At 48.8% G+C, this 26925-nt stretch overlaps 4 protein-coding genes across 4 annotated transcripts; 2 read left to right on the plus strand and 2 right to left on the minus strand.

Annotated features, from left to right (window-relative positions):
* Positions 1–6020: 6020 nt before the first annotated feature.
* EV420DRAFT_1227377 (uncharacterized protein) lies at positions 6021–6266 on the minus strand (the record flags this gene model as incomplete). Its single annotated transcript, XM_060466516.1, has 1 exon — positions 6021–6266. A coding segment is annotated over one exon (246 nt), but the record flags the coding sequence as incomplete, so codon positions are not given.
* Positions 6267–6423: 157 nt separating this feature from the next.
* Positions 6424–7349, minus strand: EV420DRAFT_1281477 (uncharacterized protein; the record flags this gene model as incomplete). The annotated part of the gene is made up of 5 exons (XM_060468260.1): positions 6424–6500; positions 6553–6725; positions 6898–7054; positions 7109–7208; positions 7260–7349. 5 exons carry the CDS (start codon positions 7347–7349, stop codon positions 6424–6426), a joined length of 597 nt encoding a protein of 198 aa, XP_060322110.1.
* Positions 7350–23281: 15932 nt separating this feature from the next.
* On the plus strand, positions 23282–24706 carry EV420DRAFT_1674056 (uncharacterized protein; the record flags this gene model as incomplete). Its single annotated transcript, XM_060479129.1, has 7 exons — positions 23282–23388; positions 23448–23652; positions 23740–23822; positions 23877–23937; positions 23987–24103; positions 24158–24275; positions 24667–24706. Exons 1-7 carry the CDS (start codon positions 23371–23373, stop codon positions 24704–24706), a joined length of 642 nt encoding a protein of 213 aa, XP_060322111.1. The 5' UTR covers positions 23282–23370.
* Positions 24707–26039: 1333 nt separating this feature from the next.
* EV420DRAFT_1674065 (uncharacterized protein) lies at positions 26040–26333 on the plus strand (the record flags this gene model as incomplete). Its single annotated transcript, XM_060479130.1, has 2 exons — positions 26040–26142; positions 26191–26333. 2 exons carry the CDS (start codon positions 26040–26042, stop codon positions 26331–26333), a joined length of 246 nt encoding a protein of 81 aa, XP_060322112.1.
* Between the last annotated feature and the right edge of the window lie 592 nt (positions 26334–26925).

Raw genomic sequence — 26925 nt, forward strand, 5'->3', positions numbered from 1 at the left:
ACTTTGACTTGTCAGGTGGGCACTTATTGTCCCGCCTCTGGTGTCCGATGTGTCCACACCAGAAACATTGCTTTTCTCTTTTGAGACGATCAATGTCCATAGGTTCGCCTTCACTGCCGTAGGTGAATCCAGTGGCATCCCTTCTGCTCTTTGAGCCACTCAAAGAGCCCCCCACTGTTCTGGGCTTGGAACCAGCGGTCCCACTGGGATACTTCCTGCCTTGGGCGAGATGAACTCGGTAGTTCTCATCCATTTGTAGGACCCTGCACCTCCACTCCCAGTAGGTGGTAGGCCACATATTGTCTCCACCCATGATGATCTCCTTGACCCTGGGCCGGATTGTGAGGGCAATGACTTCCTCCATTTCCACGTCGTTGTCGAAGCGTTCTGCTTCCATGGCCAGCTGTTCAAATCTCTCGAAGAATTCGATGGCCATCTTGAACTGCGCTTGCTGCAGTTTCTTCCATTGCATCCACTTGATTTGGACTTTCGCTACCTTCTTGAAATGTGTTTGGATGTTTTCCTGGAAGGTTTCGTAGGTAGGGAGGCGATGTCTCCCACTGTGTGGGTCCTTGTAGTGTTGTTGCTGATGGACCCACCAGGTCATCGCTTCCCCGCCGAATCAGTGGGCTGCAAAGACTACTCGACTTGGTCTGTATCCATATGCTTCATTTAGTGCGAAGTATTGGGTGAAGACCTCGAAGTAGTATTCGCAGTGATTAAAGAAGCGATCTAGATTGCTGGCTTTCCCATGGAACTTGTTGGGGACTTCTATTAACGTTGGTTTTACGTTTCCCCAGGGGTTCGGTTGTCCATCAGCAATAGCCCACCCATCCGGCGGATCCGGCGGTAATGGGGGGTTGACAGGTCATGGTAGTGATCGAAGATTTTGATCACTATGGGGTGACGGCGGTTGTGCCGGAGGTCGAGGTGGTATTGGTGGAGGTCCTCCTCCACCTCCTCCTGGGCCACCTCCACCTCCTCCGGGAGCAATGGGTGCTGGTCCGCCGTTTCTCCCGTTGGCACCAATTGTGAGGGGTCCCCGCCCATACTTCAGGCATGGAACATTCCTCCTCCTCCTGCAGTGGTTATCCCCAGGGTGTTGGATGGTGCCCAGGTCGTGTCGGGGATTGGGTTTTCCGGCCCTACGATTCCTAGGTCTGGGAATGACTCTTCACCATAGCGTCGTCCTGGGGCTACAGGACAGTCGGGGTGTAATTTGTTCCAGTCAATGGCAGCATGATACCAGGTCTCGGTACGAAGTATCCTGTCTTCCAGCACGGAACCTAATTCTGCAGCATGGTATGCTTGTCCTTGATCAGACGTGGTCCAATTTACATTGTACCGTAGTCACCTGCTTGTCCATTCTAACATCTGCTGCCATGTTAGATCATATATTTGTCAGGCCATGAGCTCCTGTGCTTGAGCCTTGGATGAACTCGGGTGGGTCATAGGAGAGGCTTCTACTGGGGGGGTGGCTGGGGTCATTCTCCTCGAGTCGCTGGTCGATGACCATTCTGGCTCGGGTCCAGGGGTCCGACTTGTTGTCGTGGTCGGGTGGAAAACAGATGATCTGGTATCGGGAGAATATCCCATATCCTGCATCCCAGTCATCGTTCCAGTCCCATACACCCCCGCAGTATCTGTAGTACTCATCCCAGATCTCCAGGGCATCTTCACATCTCCAGACCCAGGGCCATAGGCCTTGGAGTGGGAGATAGCCGTAGTATCCATCGGGTAGGAACCCTCCCTCTGGGGTAAGGAAGGGCTCGAGCTCGATGGGGGGTTCTGCTCCTTCATACTCATCGGTGGCCAGGGTCCTGAGACGTCAGCAGATGGAACAGTTGCAGTAGGGGTACGGATGGGGGGTCTGGTCAAGCTCCCTCGGGACGCAGTTCGGGAGGATGACAGGGTCCAGAAAGGGTTGGTCTCCGGCAAACCAATCAAGGATTCTGTCTCCCTCAGGGATGTCTCCTGGGAAGATGACCCACTGTCCCTGGCTAAATGGGGATCCTGGGTGGGTGTAGTACTCTGGGAGCTCCTCATTATTACTGTCGGAGTACTTGGTGAATACGATGTCCTCGGGTCATCCAAGTATGACGTTGTCAGGTCCGTCTCTGATGGCGTCATTGGTGGAAGTCTCTGAGATGTGGGCAAAGCAGGGCTCTGCGAAATCTCTGAGGTCGGCGATGGTGATAATCGTTCAGGGGAGGATTTCGGATTCGGGTTGGGGGGAGGGCCAAACGAAGTCCAACTCATGAATGGACTCGTCGTCCCACCAGGAAGGGGGTCCTTCAACCCTGTAGGTTCCGTCGGGGGTGTATGAGGTGAGAGAGGTTGGGGCATCATGCCACTCCGGCTTGGGAGATTCATCTCTTCGATATCCTCCTGCGTCGGATACTCCCCGTATTTCCCCTTGTTCCTGGGCAGGGAGGAACGGGTTTTCGCCCTCTTCGAAGGTGGTTCTTCGCCTGGTTCATCCATGGATGATTCGATTGAATACATCGATGTAGAACCCACTTGTCTCCCTCCAGTAGAGATGCTCCCCATTGTCATTGAACCCTGGGATGGCAGCTGATAACTCTGTGGAGGCGATCGATGGCTCCCTGGAGTCATTGTCGTCGCCCCAGGTTGGGTCATCCCAGGATCCATTCGTATCGGTCCAGTACTTGGCTGTAAATCTGGGGTCAACTCGGTCATCATCGTTGGGAGGGATGCTGAGTCATCTGAGCTCTTCTTCCTGAAGGGATTCTTCACCTTCACTGTCTCACTGATCCTTGCTCTGAAGCTCGAGCATGGGGGCTCGGTCTTCTCTGTCAGGTAAGGGGTGTCAAAGTGTGCTTCGCTCCCCCCTTGGCCATGGTGTGATTGACCTGAGCCGGATGGTACTTCCTGTTCATGAGGTTCCGGTTGATGAGCCATTGAGTCCGTGTACTCTCCCTCTTCCAGGGGTCGGTGCTCTTTGGCATCGAGTTGGTCAGGTAAAATGGATAACTGCAACCACAGTTAGTAGTATCAAGGTACTGAAGGTACTTCCGAAGATAATGGCGGTGCGGTCTGAGGGGGTGAGGGGCATAGAGTTCGTTGTACCACAATGAATGTCTATGATCTCGAGGTATGATGGGTGCTGTTTTAAATAATGGGCTGAAGGTTTCTTTCTTTGGAAGTATAGCAGTGACTGCCTTGAAGCGGTACAGTTATCATTGACAACGGTAAGGGTAGTAAGGGCGAGCTTTGGCTAAATGTTAAGCACTAACTCTAATCTGAACCAAGGCTGGTCTCTATCCTGTCACTTGTGTTTGGTGATTCAGTGTTAGAGAGGCGTTGGTAGATTGCGAGAAGTTAGGTGTCACTTTATAGCGAAAGCAAGGAGCTTGTAAGAGTTAGGAATATATAACCTTAGCCGAAGCTGGGGTCTAAGGCCACAGTGTAGGCTAGCTTAAATACATGTTAGACTCATACTAAGAATAGTATCTACAAAGGCGCATGCAACAAGAAGTGCGTCTTTCAACGAATGAGGAGTGAGGACACTAAAAGAAGTGTACTCCCGACAAATGAGAGTAAAGAGTGCATATCACCTGCATCTGCATGGGACTCCGTCTGAATAGGCTGCATCCTGTAGACGGCCCTCGACTGGCGGTCGACTCTCGTCCAACTACTAAGAAGCATGATGCCATCAAGAGAAGCATGATGGTGCATGCAGGTCATTGGTCATCTGGGGGTGGCAGCTGTGAACTGGGGTGACGGCAACTGGGTAAACAGGTAAGGAGTGTGCTGGCGGAATATCATGGGTCTGGGAGATAAGATAGGCAGGTCTGGGGTTCCGAGAGATAAGGATAGTATAAGATAAGGAAAATAGGGGTAACGTCATAATAATCCAGAGCTTTTCCACCAAGAGCAAACAATTGCATAGTTCAAATGTGAGGTACTTTTGTCGGGGTGTGAGGGCTTTCTATGCTTTACAGTCTTTAGCCAATATGACTTTGAAGTATAGTTTCATCTATCTTCATGACAGATACAATGATTCAGGCATAATATGTGTCATCAAAGAAGCTTAGATTCCCATAGCATTCTTCCTCCTCCACTCTAACACGTGGATTCCCAAATAAAGAGTGAACAGTCAGCACCACGATGATGGGGTGTACCCTGTTTTGAACTCGGATTATGTTTTCTTCATAGTAATATTCAGTTAGCCAGATTTAGTAGTTACAGATAGTTTAGTCCGAGTTTAGAAGTAGATTACCTCAGCAGTCCACCCTTTGACTCATACCACCACCTCTCCCCGAAGTACTTGCAGGATGAGGCATTGCTCTAGCACCTATAGAGCACCTCATTCACATCAACAATTCATGCATTGTCAAGATTGCGATCTCCCATGAGTCTTCCTTTGCCGACTCTTACGCTCATGCAAAGTTAAAGAATTGCCAAAGAGTTTGGAATGGCATGTCATTGGCAACAGCTTCTCTCCTTCTCATGCAATCCTAACATGGGCATGGTATATTCGGCGTGACACATGCTGGATGGGCTCTGAAGGATTTAGAGATGCTGTAGAGCTGACGGATAATGTGTTAGCAAGAATAGGTGTGCTGGAAAATCCTCCAGAGCCATTTCTGGGTTTGTTTTTCTCTTTTCATAGATCTAGAAGGTGCTAACGTACTGTGTAGCCCATGTACAACTGTCTGCCTTTGCATACTTTATGCTCTTAACACTGGATAAGTTCACCGAGAAGGTAGGCTACTTGTCATTCCTGGCTTTTGGCTCGTGCTGAATTATTCCATAGTCGATAATGCGCTCCTGAGCAAATGATGAAATAATACAATGCTTATGCCATGTTAAAACCATCATCATGAAGCCTCCGGGAAAATGTATAGGGGCTTCCCCATGAGAGAAACTACATTACAATAGAGGGTATTTGTGGTATATCCGGTATCGAGCCTATGTTGACACACAACCATTCCTATGTAGTCCGTCCTTTGTGATACTCTGGCGGTAGCTCATCGTCGGAGACATTCCATCTACCTGGCTACAATCGTTCATTGAGCAACCTCACCAGCTCCTCTGTGGGCAGATTATCCCTACTCTCCATGTGCAGTGGATTTGGCGGATGAGCTGGAGTCATCAACTAGGTCTGTATGACCATCCTTCTCTGCATCAGGTCTCTCTCTACTGGTCCTGACGATGAAGAGGACTCTGCTCTGCTCGCACCCCTGGTATATCTAGCATCCTTCTTCTGGTTCATATGAGACTCCGGTGATATCCCAGAGGAAACTGGAATAGATGTAGCTGTGAATGGTGTGAGCATTCATGGCAAAGAGTTGTCCACAATGGAATGGCTCTTGTTGCTTCGACGACGCCATCTATGCAAGAGTAAAATACTCACAGTTACTGCTGCATGAACTGCAAGTCCACCAACGATGCCGCCGGCTATTGCTCCAGCCAGGCTCTTCTTTGTTGGCAGCGGGTATGTGCTTGTACTTGGGCTAGCAGTAGCACTCAAAGTGGGAACATCACTCGATGTCGAGGATGCCTGGTCATCTGCAAGCTGTATTGCACTGAGCAATTAGCTTATTGCAACAGTTTAGTTATCACTGGAGAACGATGTGCTCGGCGGTCCTGTCCAGAGTATTCTGTAGATGTTACTACTGCCTGAAGTAGCCTGATTAATTACAGCATTATACTGTGCCAAATTAAAATAAGCTATCTAAACCACAGTTCACAGGATTAGAATTTATGATGGGCATACCTGCACACCAATGTATTCCCTAATATATATTCGAAGATCTGAGGCTGTTGTGTTGCACTCATATAACGCTGCCAGGGCCCGTACAATGTAATGCCCTCCAGTGGTCATAGCTTCATCATTAGATAACAACGATAAGATCCAGAGATGAAGTTGCAGACAAAACACATACTGGTTATGACTCCACCCTCTCCTTGCCATCTAGCGATTGTAGCGATAGTGCTGCGCAACCTAGCACAAGACATGATTCAGTATGTGGACACTCAGAATCTATTGGCACATACAAGGATTCAGTTGAAGTATTATGAGTAATATCCGCTAGGACAACCAGTCCTTCAATGAAGATTCCAGAATTGCATGAGACCAGTGTCGGGTCTATGGAGCAAGAATTATTTGATTTCAATGATATAGAATCGACTACGATATTAGACGGATTGAGAAGATGCAACTGCACAAAATTAGCTGACTCGATGACAGCATCGAGATATGTCTGATTGGATGTTGCTTCCGCCAACAGAGCTGACATGCTTTATGGCAATCAGGCAAGCATGAATCCAGGAAGGTGATGAATCTTACACAAGAAAGGAGCTGATTTCATAGCGTTAATTATGAAGCGAAGGTAAGGAAAAGAAACTGAACCCAGCAGCTAGACCAGCGAGTTTTGGCTCATTGGAATCAATGCTCTAGTTCCTTAATGGATCAATTAAACATTGATGTAGATCATGACTCACCCAATAGGTGCCACCCGCTAAAGACGTTGCTGTCAACTGGGATCAGTAAACATATCAGCTGTAGCCATTGATAACACTCACCACCTGGACATGAGGTACTGAGATTGAATTGCTTAACATCTGTGTTTCCTGACACAGCTTGTTCCTTAGATATCATATAACACCTTGCAGAAGTCCACAAAGTCACAGAAAAATCGAGGAAGTCTGGGTCTTGATAAGTGATGTAAGCCCGAGCTGCAGCATATCCATAATGCCTATGGAAGATGAAGAACAGAAGAGTATCATCAGATAAAATAATTCACAGCCCATAGTTTAGCTATCATCCATATCCATAGTGGTGTTGTCAGTGATTCGAAAAGTGTTTGTAGGAAACAGAACTAACGCTAAATCAAGTGTCGGTCAGCAGCGATCCATAGCTTAGTATACTTAGAACATACTGATATCTTGTTCAAAAATTCAGAATTATCCAACTTTGCCAGTGCAAAACCCTGTTTTAATGTTTCCTTGTACTTGGTTTGGTTCGTCAATCTATCAAATTCAGCCATTTGTGCGTAAAGCCTGCTGGAAGTTGCATGTGTGGAATCTGAGGATACTTAAATAAAAGGCTCAATGCTGGATATGGAGTGAATGAATGCACCGCCGAATTTCCCATTAGGCTGGAGCATGCTAACTGCCTTTTCAAGAGCCGCACTCGCAATGCTAATGCGGTCATCCTTAGACGATGCGATGTTAGGGTTCTAGTTCCTGTATTATCATTTGCCCTTGTCAACCAGAGAAGAGTAATTCACTTTCCAGGATGTAAATGGCGTGAGGTCCTGTGCAGAAACTAAGGTTATATAAGGCGCAACTAGCATCCATGCAAGGTGGAGAGGTCGCATTTCACTAGACATGGAAGATAATCTGAGTGAAAGAAGAACAAGATGGATAGAAGATGGCAATCAAAGCAACAAAGTACATGGAGATCAAGTAGCGGCAATGCAAAACAAGGCATCAATGGTAGCAATCCATAGCAATGTCCACATGGTGAATGCCTGTTCTGGACATTACATTATGCTGTTGTGGCAATCCGCACTAGTAGAATTTATGATGCTCCATAGTAACCACCAAGACATGATTCCCAGGCCTGACTCACCACTCCTGAGGCAAACAAACTTATGCACTAACCATGGTAATGGTCAAGCAAAAGCGCTCTGCAACAACAACCCATATGGATAAAATAACTGAAGAAAAAGCCACAGAAAGACTTTGCAGATGATTTTCAGACTTAAGGCCGGTACATGGGATATAAGTAGAATTCTCATAGTACATGGTGCATTAAAAGGATTCTTGATCCTTAACCTGAAAGGCATTTTGCAGTAGTAAGAATTCTGTAGAGCTGCCTCCCTACTAGTGGTGTGTGAACAGATATTGGAACACTATGCTTAGTACAACTAGGAAAAGACTGAGCAAGATCCGCCATTCGCATTGATTACTCGCACAAAGTGCGCTAAGGTTGAGATTAATAAGGTGAGCTTCCATCAGCGAATGACCGCCACCTGGCAGATGTGTATCACTGGGAGCCTGATCGATGCTAACGGTGGTTAGAACAGCTCTAACAAAATGGCACACACATAAATCATTGTATCAATCGAATTTCCCAAGGTCCAACCGCCGGGCTGCATCACCCGACGCTATAGAGAGCCCCAGCAGCATTCACATGAGAAGGACAGGCAGTAATTTCATGGGTTTGGAAGATGATGGGAATGCCGAGTGAAAGACAAGACAAATTGCCAAGAAGACAGGATTCGAATCACGGCACTGGATCACATCGAGTTCAGCGCCAGGGGATATGCAGAATCTGAACAAGATGAAAATGATACCAGACACTGTTACACAGGCCTGAAGTCAAAACCAATGTCGCGGCAAGCATACTATCGTGTATCCATATGTTCTGAATCATTGGCATGCTCGTCGGTTGGTTTCGACACGATATCTCCAATGACTCCACTTCAGTGTAAGAGGATGATGCAAAACTGTCTATGAGAACACGTCTAGACATGCTGGGATGCGTACGTTTGTGTTGCAGAACCATCATACAAATAGTTGGTAGCAGTCGCTGGTACTCCTTGATGTGATTGATTACCCACTCATAAGCGATCCAGACCTTATCAAAGGATAAATTAGCGTCTGACTGGAACTTTCCAAAGATGAGATGATGGAAAACCTGCTAGATATGGTACTGTCCATTCCATGGTGACGGAAACTTGCGTTATATATGAGACTGGTACCCATACCCAGAAGATGCTGTCTCCTTCGAATCTTCCAGTATTGATTCTGTAGTGGCTCCTGCCATTGTTGTATCCCTCATTGGAGTAGGATCTGCATTTAAAGTGATGCTGGTAAAGTATTTTAGCATTTTATACTTACAAGAACTGATGAGCATAGAGATTGAAGGTTTCTCATTCCCTCGAACTTTCACAGTAGCCATACTTATTACTGGCAGCTCCATACATCACGAAGACACCTTCCATGATGCTCTCAAGTTCTATCCTGTTGAAGTTTGAGCATGGGAGGGAACAAAAAGAGTGACTCATTTATATCTAGTACGTCGACATGGTGGTAAATGGTAAAGGAAGGGAAAGTACCGGTATGTAACAGGTTCAGAGCCAGTTGATTCCGATGGCTCGTACCAATAACTCCAATATATCCTTAGTCAAAATAGCATGGAACTTCTAAACCAGGAAGACACACATATTCTGACTACAACTGAATGATCGTAATGTCTCCGAATCCTGAGCCAAAGGCAATTCTCCCGAACTCTTCATCATAATCCACTGCATCCAGTTAATGAAGATATCTTATGACCAAGGACTTAGGCCATGGTTTATGCAGCTGGGATGACTTGAATTTTGAAGTGTGGGGAAGCGATGAACAAGTGAGAATTAGAACAGCTAGAGAAATGATATTATATCATTGAGGTAGGTACGCCTTCCCATAGATCGGCGTTTTAGATATCTCGAGGCGTAGGAATATGTCATCGCCTGTTGTGTTGACCGGGTGGAGGTCGATGTCTATGGAGTGGATTTTGTGCCTTTGTCAGTCCGAATGCAGGGGTGTAATTCTCTGTGACATGAGTAAGTTAGCCGTTGTTCATCAAATCAATGGGCACTTACCCATCGAATGCCACTGTGATACTCGCTTCAGACTCTGGATCTCCTCACTCCTGTGAATACCGTGACTTCTGTGATACGGTAAGTATCCAGCTGTGTCAGCTTCCTGGGAACAATTTGATATCAGATACAGGCAATCCAGTGAAGCTCGCCTCACTCGTCCGCATCAGAGGAGTGTCTGCGAGCTGAGCCAGCATGTGTGCTGCTCAAGATTGGCATCATTGAGGGCATACAGGTATTCATTGGAGAGGATGTTGAGTTTTGATGTGTTTGTCCATATGCCGTGTAATCATGGTGTATATGTGGAACTGTTTACATGCCTGTAATTTTAGTGACCAGCACTGTACAAAGGGGAAAGTCTGACTTGGCAGGATAGAGAAATATCAGAGACAAGGAAAGGCAGTATCGTCAAACAAGTCATGTTCATGAACATCCGAGACTCGCAGGCTTATGGGCCGATGCAGCAGATTGTCGCTACCGATGATTGGACCTAGACTGCTGCCATGAGACAGAGTAGAGAGACAGGTATAACATAGAAAAATCCAAGAGGCATAGAGGGTGAGAAGAAAGGAGAAAACACAGCAAGGTCATGACAGCAAGTGCAGCGATGGTGGTTAAAAGTAAAAGAATTCGGTAATCCGATCTGATGTATTTGAACTTGTTTGCCTTGGTCAGCCCTTTCTTTCCAGTCCTGGCTTGCTTCTCCAGCATTGCTCTGACACTTTGAACTAGGCATATTGTCTGTTCCTTTCTGCTTGCTTTCTTGCTCACATTTCCTTAGAGATAGACGAAATGCATTTCTGGTTTTATTTATTTTCACTTGATGTACATGTTTCGAGGATACCGGCTCAACACGTATAACAACCAGACCAACAATCTTGACCATGAAACTGAACTGGCCGTTATATGCTGTTGACTGGCATGAGTCTTGCACTGTGAAATTCTGTGGTTTATCTTATTTTATGGCCGCCATCTACAGTTTACCACTCAAGAGTAAACCCAAGATGCCCGTTACAGAGTTCCAGTTTGAGGTAGTTTTGTAATGGTGCGAGGACTTTCCAGATTCCAGCTAAACACGGCTTCTGTGGTATAATTAGTCCATATTGGTGATGCATAGAACAAATTTTCCTGAATAATGTGAACAGATGCGAGGACTGCTGGGCATATTGGTGCCATCCACCAAGTCGCATAGACTATCGGAGAAATGCCGTTGACCCGTGAAACAATGGAACTCTACATCAAGGACATGACTGCATAAAACTAATGTAGCAGGTGAGTACAGTCTTCCTCAACTGGTATTTTACCGAATGGCTCACACAGTAGGGCCTGTAAGGCCCTTACTCGTATGCTCGCTTCTGGAACTTGTTCGCCTTCGGCAAAATGTTTTGTACTGGGACGCAACATCAATTGCCGATGGAAAGGGATCAGGTTGTGGTGATAACATGTCGAAATGGAGGCAGTACATTTCCTCGTTATATTCATGAGCTGCAATGCCTGATTGTGCTGTATGCAGTGAATGAATAAGGCAAGCATCGGCTGTTATCCATTCTGATCAGAAGACCACAGGCTGATGAGGATATTTTTAGCCAGCGACCGTCTCTCTCACACCCATGAAACCAACTATTGAGAAGATTTGTCCCTCTGGATTGAGATAAGGCATTTGAAATGTATGCTGCACTTGTATCCTCATGCCTTCCACTTAACAGCATGGTAATAGGAAAATCTTGATATTCTGCTGATGAGGATGCTGCCAGCAGGATTAAATGCAAAAAGAACCATCTTTTCAGAACCAGATACCTTCATTACAACAGCACCTGCTTTGTAGACGCAATTCTCCATGATGATCAAACCGGTGTCCATCACAGCCTCTGATATTCCTCAGCTCCACGCTGTGCAAAACCCATCAGCGGTTCCTTAGCCAAGAACATCTGCTATATTTATCACATTCTAGCAGGGTTGCATCCGGTTCCTATTATAAGAGCGCTCAAGGTATGCCTGCTGATCTACACAAGTACCGTATCTTGGTGGAGCATGTAGCCAACTGAAGAAACAAACGAATGCTGTTGCTGCTGCTGATGGTGGAGACTACGAGGAATGAAGGTTTCAGATGAATGGGAATCTCTGGTCAATGGAAGATCATTCCTCTATCTTTCATCATTAATTGATCGTCCTGTGTTGCCGAAGTGTCGTCTCGTAGATCTTAGCTTGTTAGCCACTAACTCTAATCGACTTAGATCGTACTAAGGTCGCTACTCGCACTTCGGTAGGCAACACTCAGCAAGTCAAAGGCGACGCAAGTCAACGGGACAGATAGTCACGAAACAGGGAGCTTTGAATTAGGTAGATTAAACCTTAGCCGAAGCTGGGGTTTAGACCAGCTGAGGCTCTACTTAAATACACGTTACGTAGGCTAAAGATAGTGCCGCAGTAACGTCCGATCGAAATCGCAGCATAGAGTAAGCGTGAATACGTAAGAAAAGAAAAGGAAAAGAAAAAGAAAAGAATAACCGTAACATTACCCCCTCCTTAAGACTCATTCGTCCCGAATGAGAATATATCTCCTTCCTTCCACACAAGCGAGTCGAGGGGCTCCCTTCTGCTTTAAAACAGGATCGATTGGACCTCCGCTACGCCATGAAAAGCCACTCGTTGCGTTCGGCCTCTGACCCTCTCTCCCCCTGGACTCAGGTTCCTATAAATCCTGAGCCACCTTGCGCCGGTTAGGCCTCGACTGTCTGTCGGGATCCGCGATCCCTAAGGGTTCAATGCTTATGAGTAAGCGGTGGAAATCCCCTTCTACACCGTATGTTGGTCTCTAAAAGTCATCCGTTTCGAATGACTCCGTAGAGTTTTCGTTGCTTCCCCCTGAGGTAGAGTTTTTGGATTCAGAGTAGAACGAAAGGTCGTCTTCTTCATCGTTGTCCCCATCTTCTGAGTCGAAGTCCCAATTTTCATAGACTTTTTGTAGGTTTCTGAGGTCGAGTTCGGAATCCTCATGGTCGGGGGTTTCTTCCACGACCGGTACCCCGTCTGCTTCTTCTGCCGTAACTGTAGGCCACTTGCCTTCCAGGAAGGCTGCTTCCCGTTCTGGCTTGAATGTCTGTTTCCAATACTCTTCCGCCTCAGAGGGAGTTGGAAGATTAGCGATTGTTCCGTCGATCTCTTCAGAATGGGCTATCGCCGAGCATTGGGAAGAGGGTACTGTGATTATGTTGGTGACGCATGGGCTCCCTGGGTCATCGTAGGGTTTTTTTGTGTCTGGGGGTATTTTGTCTTCTTTTCCCACCGTGCGTCCATACCTGTTGACCTCCCAATGAATCCGGTGGAGATGGGCTTCGTATTCGTTTACCAGCTCCTCCGCGTTGGCCATGTCTGAGCGCTTGACCCAGGAGTTCTCCTCCCGCGGGTATCCTCTCCACTTTACTAGATATTCGGTGATGGTGCGGCGAGTCCGTCCGCGGCCTACGATTTTGTCCCGCTGTTCCACTATTTCTTCGATCTCATACTCTTCTTCATCATCGATTAACTCTGGCGGGGGTCTCTCGGGTCGTGGTTGATTTGGGAATGCTGGAGCGACATACGGGGTTAAGAGCGCTTCATTGAAGCGATTGTGGATTTTCCATTTTATTGGCAGCTTTAGCTCATACGCGGAGGCCCCCTTCTTGGCTACAATGGCGAAGGGGCCAACACGTCGATCCCCAAGCTTCTTGGTCGGCCTAGGGAGGTGAAGGTTGGTCGAATCAAGCCACACCTTGTCCCCTACTTGGTACTCCACCGCGACGTTCTTCTGTTTGTCGTAGGCCTTTTTCATGGACTCTGCCGCCTTTTCTAGCGATTTCCTAGCCTCGCTTTGCGCTTTTCCTATCTCCTCCACTAGTTTCCCTGCTGCTGGAACGGTTGCGGTTCGTTGAGGACTCTTGATAACCTCTCCGTCCCTTCCAAAGATAATTCGGTAGGGGGAGTATCCCGTCGCTGAGTGTTGGCGATTGTTGTGGGTGAAGGCTGCTAACGGCAACCATTCGCTCCAATCATCTTGCCTGTCGTTGACGAACATCTTGAGATACTTTTCGATCTCTTGGTTGACCCGTTCGGTTTGGCCGTCTGTCTGTGGATGATATGCCGTTGAAGGATTTCCTTCGACATGGAGTAGTCGGTAGAACTCTTTCATGAACTTGGACACAAAGACCGGGCCTCGGTCGGAGATCACTTTCTCGGGCATTACGCCGTAGGGCACATAGACGTAGTCTCTTAGGATCTTTGCAAATCCGAGGGAAGTGAGTTCCTCGGTACAAGCAATAGGGATGATGGCTTTCGAGAAACGGTCGACGATAACGAGAATGGAATCATATCCCTTGGAGTCGGGGAGTTTAGTGATCATGTCGACCGAGATATGGGTCCACGGTCGTGTAGGTATCTCGTTTGGATGCAGAGGGGCCCGCTTCGGGCGACGATCTGCCTTGGTTCGCTGGCAGACCTCGCATCCCTTCACATAGGCTTCTACGTCCCGGCGCATTCGTGGCCACCAGTAGTCGCGAAGTACCAACTCTTTGGTCTTCTCAATTCCTGGGTGTCCTGCCGTAACGTGGTCATGCTTGAGGGCGATGATCTGCCCTCTGAGGTCCCGATCCATGGGCACATAGATGCGCCCATCGTACCATAGAAGGTCTTGTTCGCGGGATATCCCCTTTTCATGATTGAGGGAGTCCGCGACGCCTCTGTCCCAGCGGCGAGCATCATGTGTAGCCGTTTTGATCTTTTCATGTAAGTCTTCCGTAGTCGGCATTATCAAGGCTCTAAAATGCTCCGCCTTGAGGACTACAACGTCCCGATTGTCTTCCTTCCCCTGGTTGTGGTCTGCCCTTCTTGATAGGAGATCGGCTTTACGATTTTGGGCCCCGGGTTTATGGTGGAGGCTAAACTGGTACTCTGCTAACTCAGTTACCCAACGGGCCTGTCGCCGGTTAAGCTTCTGGGGCTTGCGGAAGTACTGGAGATTGGAATGATCCGTCCAAATCTCGAAGTCCTCTCGGGCGCCCATGAGGTACTGGCGCCATTCGTCAAGGGCGATCATAATGGCGAGCAGTTCCTTGTCGTAGATCTCATAATTGCGCTCCGTAATTGAAAGAGCTTTGGACAGAAACGCGACTGGACGCCATTTCTCATCCTGCCATTGGGAAAGCACGGCTCCTACCGCTCCCTCACTCGAGTCTGCCTCTACTCGGAATCGTCCTTGGTCGAGGGGAATGGCCAACACCACGTCTTCACGGAATAACTCTTTAAGCTTCTCGAATGCCTTCTGCTGAGCCTCCCCCCACTTCCACTCCTGCTTTCCGGTAAGCATGGTCAGTGGTCGAACGTGCTTGCTATAGTCACGGATGAATCGTCGATAAAAGTTGCAGAATCCGAGGAAGGACTGTAACTCTTGCTTCCTCTGGGGAACTGGCCAATCTAGGAGGCCCGCGATCTTGATAGGGTCCATGCGAATCTTTCCCTCGCTGATGATAACTCCCAAATACTCAGTCTCTTCCACCTCGAACTCACATTTCTCGGCTTTAAGGAACAAGTTGTTCTCCCGTAATATCTGGAGGACCTTTCGTACAATCCTCTTATGCTCCGTCTTGGTCTTGGAGGCAATAAGGATGTCGTCCAGATATACCGATACCTCCCCAGCGGTGATGAGATCTTTAAAGATGTCATTCATCATCCACTGGAAGGTGGCCGGGGAGTTGGTGAGCCCGAAAAACATGACGAGAGGTTCGTAGAGGCCGCGATTGGTTCGGAAGGCGGCCTTCCACTCGTCTCCTTTCTTGATCCGTACATTATTGTACCCCCACCGGACGTCCAGCTTAGTGAAGTACTTAGCCTTCTTCAGCCGGTCCATGAGTTCCCCGATAAGCGGTAATGGATAACGGTTCTTGATGGTCATCTCATTAAGCTTTCGGTAGTCCTGGACAGGTCGCAACTTTCCATCCTTTTTCTTTACGAAGAAGAATGGAGAGGCCATCGGAGACTTCGAGGCCTGAATGCGCCCAGTGGTTAAGTTTTCGTCCAGGAACTTGTCCAGCTCTTCTTGTTCGGCCGGATTGAGTGGGTAGACTTTGCAGTCAAGGTTGGCATTAGCGTTAAGGATGAGCTCGATGGCGTGGTCCCAGGGTTTACGCGGGGGTAATTCGTCAAAGTTTTCTTTGTCGAAGATATCCTTGAAGTCCCGATACTCCTCGGGTACTATTTCTTCAAACGACTTGGCGTCCTTTTTAGCGTTAGCTTGGGCGGCTAGCTCGTTAGCTCTGGTCCCCATAGCTCGTACGTGGAAGGCTTCTTCAAAGTCGACCACTAAGATAGTGTCTCCTTCTTCGTACTCATCCCATCGCGCCGAGGGGTCGGTGTCAGGGAGGGAAAAGGGAATTTTTCGGCACGTACATCGGGCCAAAGTGACCGCTCCGGTGTCCCAATCAATTAGCGGATTATGACGTTGCAACCAGTCGTGCCCTAAGAATAAGGGTGTGGAGCCTAGATCGACTACGGCTAGTTCGATCCGTTCCACATGGTCCCCTATTCGTAGCCGTACTTCGGCATACTCTGTAATGTCTCCGCCCTTGTTGCGGGTGCCGTCGGCATTGTAAACCGGGACGGGCCGGGCCGCCTTCTTTAGATTAAGGTCGTGAGCCTGGGCCCAGGCCCGGTCAATTGAGCTACCGGTGGCCCCGCTGTCGACCAGGGCGTTCACGGCATGGGTCTGCCTCGTGTCTAGAGTTTCCAACTGCACCTTTATTGAAACGTTGCGCCCCTTCCTCCCTCGTATATACATGGGTGGTTTCTGCAAGTCCTCCATCCACTGCCACTTTTCCCTAGATTGAGCGGCTGTCTCGGTCTGTTCTTCCAGCTGATGACACAGTTGATCGGTCACCTCTTCGCGTCGGCGGGGGTGTACCCATCCATTAAGGACGGCGCGCGCCGCCGCGTCCCCTCGCGCAATTCGTAGGGCCCGACGGGTCCACAGAATCCCATGTGGCTCGTAGTACATTTCCGCGAACACCTTCTTGTCGTTGGCATTGGCGGCGAGGGACATGGCGGGAGACGTCGGTCTTCGGGGAGTTACTACTGGTATATCGGACCGTAGATGTGCTTCTTCGTCTTCTACTTCTTCCAATAGAACCGAAGGGTTCTTCCCTCGAAGTGGCATTTGGTCACCTGGACGAGAAAGGTCCAGAGGCGGCACTTGGGCGCCTTTGGTATTCGAGGTGGTGGAGGAGGGCGCTCTGCCCTTTCTTCGGCCCTGGCCTCGGGCGTTTGTGCTCGGCGTTGTAACCTCCACTGCGGTCCTAGACTTACTGCTCTTCCTAGACCCGGCGGTACTTCGGGTTGCCCTTCGCGGGGGCACACATATTGGCTCCCCCGAGGGGTCTGCACTGTTTGCCGTTGGGTGTCCCTTGGCTACTAGGGGCAGGTGGTCCCTCGAGTTCCCGGCCTCAGCTGCTTTTCCGACGCTTCCCGCTGGAACAGACGCCTCCACAGACGAAGACGCAGGCCCAGCGGGCTGGGCTGACGTCCTTTCTCCCTCTCCGGGCTGACCTCCCTTCGTCAAGGGTGCAGTCGAGACGCTACCTAGGGGGCTCTGCCCTCGAGGGGCTTTCCCTGTGCGGTGCGCCGGGGGTTCCTGAGCTCGGACGGCCCCTAGGGGTTCGGTTCCAAGCGCAGACCGCGCCAGGAGGCGGTAATCCCCTCCTACGCCATCGGTGTTTTGCGATTCTTCACTTTCAGTTTCCTCGACTGGTAACGCGGCGAAAAAGTTGGTATATTGTTCATACGGAGTCCCTACATACGTAGTATAAGTCCGACTAGTATTACATGAGTGCGCACCAATGGAAACTGAGTCCTTTGCCGACGCCGTCGAATCGCTTACTTCGACGCCGGCTCGTCTTTTGACGACTTCTTCTCCTCCTTGACTTCTTCAATCTTCGTCTCCTTCCCGTTTTCTTCTTTGACGGCTTCTTCGAGCAACTGGCGAAGGCGGGCGACGTTGGGCTTTTTGCGTGGTGGGAGTTTGACGGGAAGCCACTTGGACTTGTCGTCAGGGCATTTGTGCTTGGGGCTCCACCCCGTGTTCCCACACTTAAAGCACCGCTTGTCGGACCGCAGCTTGTCGATCTCCATTGGCTGCCCTGCTCCACCGTACGTGGTTCCCGTGGCGTCCTTCTTATCGCCTCCGGCACCCGACCCGCTTCCTTTCGATTGATTGCCTCGACCCGAACCACCTTGGTTCGAGGAGGACTTACTGCCCAGTCCCTGGGCTATTCCGTACCTGTAGTTGGCGTCGATCCTTAGGACTCGCGCCTTCCATTGTGCGTAGGTTGTGGGGCGCTCGTTGTCCCCATGCATAACCGTATTCCGCACCGTTGGCCTTATCGCCGCTTCGACCGCTTCGAACATCTGTTTCTCGTCTCCGAACTCCTCGCATTTGTGGGCCAGTCGCTCAAACTTGGCAAAGAACTCGACTGCGGACTTGAAGTCCGACTGTCGGATCTTTTTCCACTCCGCTTTCCATATGGTCAACTCCGCTACTTCGCGGAACTCGCGCTTGAGGTCCTCGGAGAACTCCGCCCAGGTGGGGAACCTCCAATGACCTTGCGGGTCCCGGTACCGGTAGTACTGGTCGACCCACCATTGTTGCGCGTCCCCTCGTAGATATCCTTGAGCGAACGTAATGCGGTAGGGGTTGTGTCCCTGGTCGTTCATAGAGTAATACATGGGAAACACCGCGAAGTAGACTTCGCAGTGGTGTAAGAAGCGTGTGATGTCTGAGGAAACCCCAGTAAAGTACTCAGGCTGAGTTACTAACTTGGGTTTGACATCATTCCAGGGATTGTTGACGGCCCCTGGCGCAAGTTGCCAGGGAGGAATTGGGTCCGGGGGGGACGGTACGTGCGGCGGCACCGGCGGTTTAGGTGGTCGCGATACCGACCGTAGATTTCGATTTGCCCCCGGGGGTGGATACCCCGCGGGGTCCGGATATGGCGGCTGTTTTGGTGGGAATGGGGGTACCGTAGACCCCTTCCCCTTATCGAGGCGGGACGGCCCCGCACCTGGGTCGTCCATGTCGTCGTCGTCCTCTCCTGCCCCACCGAAGAACCCTTCGGGGAAGAAGTCCGAGGGATCCGTAGGGTGAGGCATCGGTTGAGGCCTCCTGTACGGTTCGCATCCCCGCTGTGGTACGTTGGGGTTGACCAGGTTCCAGACGATCGCCGCCCGGTGCCAGGTCTCTACTTCGAGGATGTTCTTCATCAGATATACATCCCCCATTTGCTTCGCGTGGCGATAATCTTCGCCCGCCTCGGAGAAGAGCCACTGCGGGTCTCTCTCCATATCTTCCATCATGATCTCATATAGCCCGTGCCAAGGTAATAATTCGAAGATACCCGGTCTAGGCACCGGCCCCTGAAGTAGGACCTGCTTCACCGCCGCCATTACCGTCGGTTCCAGGGCCTGGTTTGGGGGCCGACTGGGCATCCTCTGCCTTCTTCCTCTCTCGGGCGATTCGGTCAATTTCTTTGTTTCGCTTCCACCTCCCGATGTCGGAGTCCTCGTTGGAGATCTCCTCCTGATAGACTCTCCACGCTCGGGCTCTGGCCTCGAGGTCTGCTCCTGCCCTCCGGGCGTATCCGGAGTAGCGAACGGCAGCGGCTCGTACCCGGTTATCGATTTCGGTGGGAGTGGCGTCGGGCTCAACGGGTAGGTCCCAGAAGCCGTCGGGTCCGTAGAGGGCGTCCTCTTCAGCACGTCGGATGCGTGCATCGTGCGCTCGGCCTCTGTCCATTCGGGCCTGGACCTCTGGGGATTCCCTGGCAGCTCGAGTGAGTCGGAGGGACTCGACGTACGTGTGATAAAGGAGCGGCCATGGCCGCTGGGCGAGGGGGACGGGGTCCGCGAAGGCTCGCGACGAGACTGACGCCTCCCAATCGGAGACTCCGGCGCGTCGCTCGGCTGCGGTAACTGTTCCAAGTTCCTCGTTGTCGAGGTCTGGGAACTCGCCCCAAAGCTCCCCACCCTCCTGCTCGTGCGCGGTGACGGGGGTAGAGAGCGCTGGGGCCTCAGGCCCTGCAGCGATCGTGTCGGACTCAGGTCCGGTTTGCTCTCCGGCCACAGGAGTCTCTTCCCCGTTGTCGGCATAGACCCAACTGGTGCTGGGGTGCCAACCGATGGGGGGGCCTCGATTGGTTGGCCAGGCCCTTGGAAGAGACTGTGGGTAAGTTGTACTGGTGGAAGCTGCGGAGGCTCCGAGGCCAAGCTCTCCTGCATCGGCGTCGTAGTCATCCTTTTGCCTCTGTATAAACCTTCTCCGCTCTGCTCCGAGGTCGGAGTCTCCCCACTGGGCTTCGACCCACTTTGTGGACGACCTTCCGGACCAGTTGTCTCCGGAATAGGTTGCATCCTCCTCCGTATTCGGGTAGAGGTCGTCGAGGATGTCGTCGAGGCGGGTTCTTTCCCACTCGGTGAGCTCGTCCCCTTCGAACTCGGTATCAGGGCTTTCTTCGCGCGCGACCAGATGCCTGGTGTCTTGTCTTCGGCCTCCGTCGGGGCTTGACTCGCCTTCGACTGGAGACTGGTCGAAGAGACCTGGTAGGGGCGAGTCTCCTCTGTCGAGGAGTACGCCCCTGGTATCGGTGATGTCGAGGGAGTCGGTTGACTCGGCGGTGGCGCTTCTGTAGGAGTCGGTGCTCGACTCTGAGGATCGCGAGCTGGGTCGCGACGATCCGTAGAGGGACTCTCCATAGAGAGAGTGTAGCTCTAGCCGAGGGGTTTCTGGGATTGGTAGGGTCTGCTGTGAGGCCGCGGGGATATCTATCACCTGCGGGGGGTATGCGGGTGCGCTGGGCACGTAGTGGAAGGGAAGCTGAGGTCGAACCCTTCTCTGTTGCCGACAGCAGCGGAGTGTGTAATATAAAGAAATGGACAAGAAAAAGGCGATAAAAGTTACGAAGATTGCTGGAATGGCGTCGGACCAGGGCATCCGTATAGGGATCTATCCTTGGCGTAGGTCGACGATTGACCATGCAAGCTGGTATACCGCAAGAATGGTGAGAACGATTAAGAGCGCGATGATCAGGCTAAGGTCGGTTTCGTAATTAGAACCGTTCATTAACAAGATTTCACACTCGTTGGAATCAGGGGAGCTTGTTACTATTAACAAGATGATTGTCAATAGCGATGCAAGCTGGAGGGCGAGTACAAAGGGTTTCGTGTTAGGATACGTGGTCCTAAACGAGGCGAGGATATAACGAGTACAGGGCGGCCAGCAAGCTTGCTAGCAACACTGCCGGTATTCCAAGCGCGATTAGGAGGAAGGTTAAGTAAACAGTCAGAAAGACTGCGAGAAGTAGGTCGTCGTAAAGGATTGATTCAACAATTAACCGAGTTACTAACAACAGAAGGAGTAGCCGAGGGGGTATTAGCCACAAGGCTAGTGCGACGAAGTAGTGTATCGGATGAATGGTGACGGTGAGTGCTTTTCCGTTGGTCCACTCGCTGTACGTTGACAAGCACCGGGTTGTCCACACGAACGTAGGCGATGACCTCTCTGGTCAAGCGGGGTAATTTCTCGTAAAGAAGTTGGGCAGCGCTCTTTCTCGGAAGTGACGCTGAGCAACGTAGAGCGAGCTTCGGCTAAATGTTAGCCACTAACTCTAATCGACTTAGATCGTACTAAGGTCGCTACTCGCACTTCGGTAGGCAACACTCAGCAAGTCAAAGGCGACGCAAGTCAACGGGACAGATAGTCACGAAACAGGGAGCTTTGAATTAGGTAGATTAAACCTTAGCCGAAGCTGGGGTTTAGACCAGCTGAGGCTCTACTTAAATACACGTTACGTAGGCTAAAGATAGTGCCGCAGTAACGTCCGATCGAAATCGCAGCATAGAGTAAGCGTGAATACGTAAGAAAAGAAAAGGAAAAGAAAAAGAAAAGAATAACCGTAACATAGCTCCAACACAAACATCTTTACTGGTACTTGCTTCCTCCACTCCAGATTACAGACTTTACCACATCCTGGAGAGGTATTAGCTCACTGAATATGGGGATGAGAGACTGGGTTTCAGCTGCTCTTCTGCAGAGCGGGAGTTATGTTGTCCAGAATCCATCAGCGGGAAGAATCTTGGTAAGGCGCCATCGTTGCAAGGATATGATCTGGTATCTATGCATTGGAAGCTGACCTTTGTGTGGCTTTAGATGGCACAATCTCCATGACAGGCCTGTGATTCAGACAAATGGCTGTGTTGTATTGCCATGAGTGGAATGTTGACTCGGATATCCTTGGATAATTGTGATGAAACATCAGTTGGCCATGTTGCTATGACCAGAGCATACCATTCCCTCAGTACTACTTTTTGTGCTTCGGAAAATCTGGACTACAGGAGGGTTTAAATGGCCTTCATACTATGCGGGTGATTTGGTTGCTTGATATTCTTGCCACTGAGCACACACTTGTTCCACCATTTGAGGTTTTTTTAATGGAGAATTTTCATGAGACGATGCTCACCTGATAGTAAATCCTGAAACAACAATGAGGTGCATTAGACCAAGAAGTATACTAGCCGTGCTGTATCGCTGGTGTCAATGTTGAAATATTTTCTGACAGAAAATCATTGATGCACGTAGAAAGACTTGTAGCTGTTATTTTCTCCCGTGTTCCGAGCTGTCATTTTGGTAGCTCCTTGAAATTGTCTGCGGTGATTGAATTAAGTATGAGGACATCGCAGGTACAGCTCGGAACAGGGTATTAGGAATATTGGGTCCGTATCGCCTTTATAGGTGTATGTGTGCTGTCTGTCATAACAACGATTAGCGCCAATGGACTGAACCATACCTTTATGATAACAATCAGATCTTGGTACGATGTAACCTGGCCTAAATTTGGCAATCCTTATGCCTGGAAGACGTGTACGTCAGTGGATATTAATTGGGGCCACTGAAGTCGCCACTTCTTACATAGAAACTCTCTCACAGCTTGAGATAGCTGATGCTTCATACAAGCTTGATATCATAATGAAATACAGATTGTATTGAGAAGACAAGCTTGATGAGTTCACCGTGAGAACTTGAAGCACTTTAGTAGACTCATTAGCATCCACCATTCCGATTGGTTACAGTCAATATCATCGTGTAGGACTGCCTTGGGCAGCAGGCTAACCAATCGACAATGTGAAAACAGTGACAAAGACATGGAACACAGCACTTCTGTTATGCATATTAGGTCCTTTCCGATTTGTACACGAGTCAACACATGCCTGCTCTTGGTCAGTCTTGGCATTGGCTCACTGGTACTTTCTCTTAGTTTCTCTCTTCTTCTTGCTGATGCTAAGGACCCTGTAGAATAATAATAACTTGATTTATTACTAGTAGTGAAAATATTGCCCCAGTCCTTGTATTAAGAATCTTAAGCTAATTTGACACCTTTTCAAATGTCTACTTCAACAGCATCCTAAGCATCTTTGATCGGTCTTGCTGATGCCCTTGTTAAGTATGCCTTGTGCTTTGTAGCACCTTACAGATCCCTCTTGGCAGTTGAAACTCGGCTTTCAGACATCCTTGCATCAGGTTTTAATTGAGTAATTATAAACTCGTGTATTAACTCGAATATCCATATTCTTAACAGCTTCGTGTATAAAAGCAGGTCAATATGAGGTCTAGAGGATCATCAACCTCAGTTGTTTCTCTTCATTCCATCTCTTAATTTCCTTTGCATTTCACTACACGATGTTCACACCTGCTGCCGTGAGTGCCATCCTATTCTATACTATTCTACCACCTGGTCTAACATGCACCAATTCTAGTTTATTACTCTTTTGACTGCCCTTTCTGGCATCACTGCTCTGCCTTTCAGCGAGCTTGTCAGGATCCTTCCCAGGGATATTTCCCACATTGCCATGGACGAGGCCAGCGGTCATTACCTCGCTTTCAACTGGGACGGTTCTCTCTATGGTAGATATCCTGCTGATGCTGAATCCAATGGCCTCAATTGCCATGCTACCAGTCAATGTGGGCAGCTCTCAGTCGATGAAGCCAAAACTCATCAGTTAGATTTCTCTCTTCCATATTTTATGATGTTGAACAATATTTGTATAGTGCCGGGATGGGATGCCATTGTGCAGCATGCCAACGATAACTGGGGCAATGGCTCCTGCAACATTGTTACAAACCCTAGTGATGTGAGATCTGTTGTCACTTTGCCTCATACAGCTATCGCCTGACCATTCCTCCAGTACGTCGACAAGCCTGCACAGGTCTGCATTACTGATGAGGTTGTCGAGCTCAGTTTCTCCGGTATGTTCAAAATTTCACTCTTTCTATCTTGATTCTGATTCATGGACAGGTGACCCGGTCTGCCAGATGCATAACTCCACTGCAGGCAGCCTCATTGGTACCAAGGGTGAAGTTGATATCAAAGTTGACCAAGGCTTCGACACTGATACTTCTTACACCGTCACTAGTATGTTTTCTGGTTTCCCTTTTGTGACTATTCCTTTATTGATCTGGCATCCAGCTGCTTCAACTATTGGCATTGATGACACACTCACTGCCAAAGTTGGCATTCCAGAGGTAGCCGAGGTCACTGAGGCCCTGACAATCTCTACCGAGGTTATGGATACCTCTTCGAGCATGTATGTTGTACTGTCTTTGAGGCCAGAGCGCATTTGCTAAGGCAAGCTATTAGCTTCAAGGTGTCATACAATGAGTTGAGCAAAGTCACCATCAAGATGACTGCTCCAGAGGGCAAGACTTGCTCCGTTACTGTTGATGCGCTCAGTAACGGGCAGCGTGCAAATGAAACAAGCATCTAGATCATCAATCTAGATACTAAATCACACACACACACACTATCATCAATATATATAAGTTTGAGGGTGAGTATGATAGAAGCACTCACGATGTACTTAGATTTAGATAATCTAGTGGGGTTTTGTCTGAAAACAACTTCAATTCTTCTTTCGATGTGTTTTACACAAAGTACACTAGTCCACGATAGCAGGGTTTATGAACTTGTTTTGCAAGGTATAGTCGAGCAAGTTATACTCGTTTTGACGTCGTCTAGAAGAGCTTCTAGCGGACATTTCAAATAATCAAACAACCAAAGACTCCAAGGTCTACAAAGAGTGCAAAATCACTCTACAAAGAACGCTCAGGTTCTGACTTCAAGTACAAGACTTGCAAAGAGTACACAGACTCTGGAGTTCCTTGAACTCGACGATTGTTCAAACTTAAAGCATTCTAGGGCTTATTTTACTTCAACTAGATGAGGTCTTTTGACTTAAAGTCGACTCAGCACGTCTAGATCGCTAATCTCGGAGAGAGAGAGCACGAGGCCTTTGTCCATGGAGCAGTTCAATTAACTAGCAAGGCGCAAACATGGGGACGGCTCTACTTCCTACTTAACTCTTCTAGATTACTGTAGTCACCCTTATGGGTTGACTTTGGTAATTTAATTCACTTCAGTCGAGGATATGCAATAAAACCAGTGATTGATTAGGTAGCTATACAGGCTACTAGCACAAATGCAGGGGAATGCTTTCCTGCCGTTATGCGTCTAGTTGCTGCTAATTTATACGATTCGTGTTCTAGGTATAGGAGCCCGTATCTACAGTAATTATGGTACGAGCTTTGGAATTAATACAAATGGTGAGTCACTATCCTACAAGTATTGTGCCATTCCGTAGTTTCTATTCAGTTTGACGTGACTGCGCCGGTTTATCCTGTCATCGAGGAGTGCCCTACTGGTCCATGGGTGCTCCTTCTTCCATCTGCAAGGCTTGCCGCGTGCTGTATGTATTGAATACTGCAGTCTGCGCAGGATCTCAAGGATGTAACCACTGATCGCAATCGGCTGCAGGTCTGAGATTATATTCTGTTGATCACTGCGTGATCAAGGTCGGTTATCTCGGTACCCAACATGGCTATTCATTCTTCCAAGGTTATTCCTTTCCTAGCCTGAGTTGATCTCGAAAGCTGATCTGTTTCTCGACTTAGCAATTTTTCTTGACAGGTTCTTTCTACTCATCGAGGTGATGAGGCATCTAGTTCATTCCATTCTTCAACTTCTTGGTTTTTATACTTCATACAGATGAGTCCCCAAGATTTGACTGTAATAGTCTTGTTTAGGTAGGGCTTAGCTTGGCATGTTGATGGCTGGTAGAATTGACTCTTTGAGATGTCGTTTCTAAGTCCGTTCTGTACTGCTGTGCTCTCATTCTTTATGTAGTATTTAGCTACCAGCGCGAAGCCTCCACTGTAGCTCTCTGTACCGCTTGTAGATTGCATAAACTGATGTAAAATCGCAAAATCTATGGGTAGCCTGATACCAGGCATATCACCGTTAGCTTTTTTCTGTCCCGGTATTTGTTATTACCTGACTGCCCCCATCTTAGTTGATGACGAAGACTTGTACCATCCAAGCAACTGGAAACATCCGTTACCTTGCAAGTGGCTGGATTTGGTTCAACTACGATGACAAGACTGATGGTCACTACAAATGTTTGTGCATTTCTACCACTGTTTATGGGATCTGACCCACAATTTCAGGGGCTGTTAGCATCAAGACGGTCCTCACAAACCAGGATGACCGCTCCAGCTTTGCTGAGTTCAAGGGCTCTATGCTTACTAATACTCTTTCCATCTATGAGGGCAATTGCAATTTAACACATATCGATGATTCCGACATCTGACCTTTAAGAATTCAGCTTTATATGGGCTTTCTATGCCTTTTTTCCATTTCAGGCATTGATGTGCATCATTCAATCTTCTAGCTCATATATCGGCTCGTATACCAATACCTTTACCATTCACAATATATGAGCTTCCCTGTGTTGTTATAGGATGCAGGCTTTACATTGGGACCCAAAGCTCAGGCTTCTGGGAGGTGAATTGCTGAGCAAACTCATGAACATCTTTTACATGAAAAATTTACATGAATTTCATTCCAATCGCATCGATCGTCAACCGCTGCATCAGGATAATAGGTGGCTTTTTTTTCGAAGACATTCAGCATCCAACTTGAGGTCGACAGCTGACTAAATTTGAATGCCCATTGGGTCTGATTTAATCACAGTGCATCATTATGTTTATCCAGAATCATGTGATACAGATAAATATAACGATATTTGAACGATATCTAAAGCTATGGGTAAGATGTGTTTCATCGAAATGCCTGAAAAACAGCTTAACTGGTGCTGCACCCTTTTTCTATGCACATCTTTTATCAAGGGGCAGTTGTGCTATCAAGAACTCGTAGATGGTCCATTCTCTGTGACCATCGTG

This window comes from Desarmillaria tabescens, assembly GCF_030435595.1.
Source record: "Desarmillaria tabescens strain CCBAS 213 chromosome Unknown EV420scaffold_138, whole genome shotgun sequence".
Lineage (NCBI taxonomy): Eukaryota > Fungi > Basidiomycota > Agaricomycetes > Agaricales > Physalacriaceae > Desarmillaria > Desarmillaria tabescens.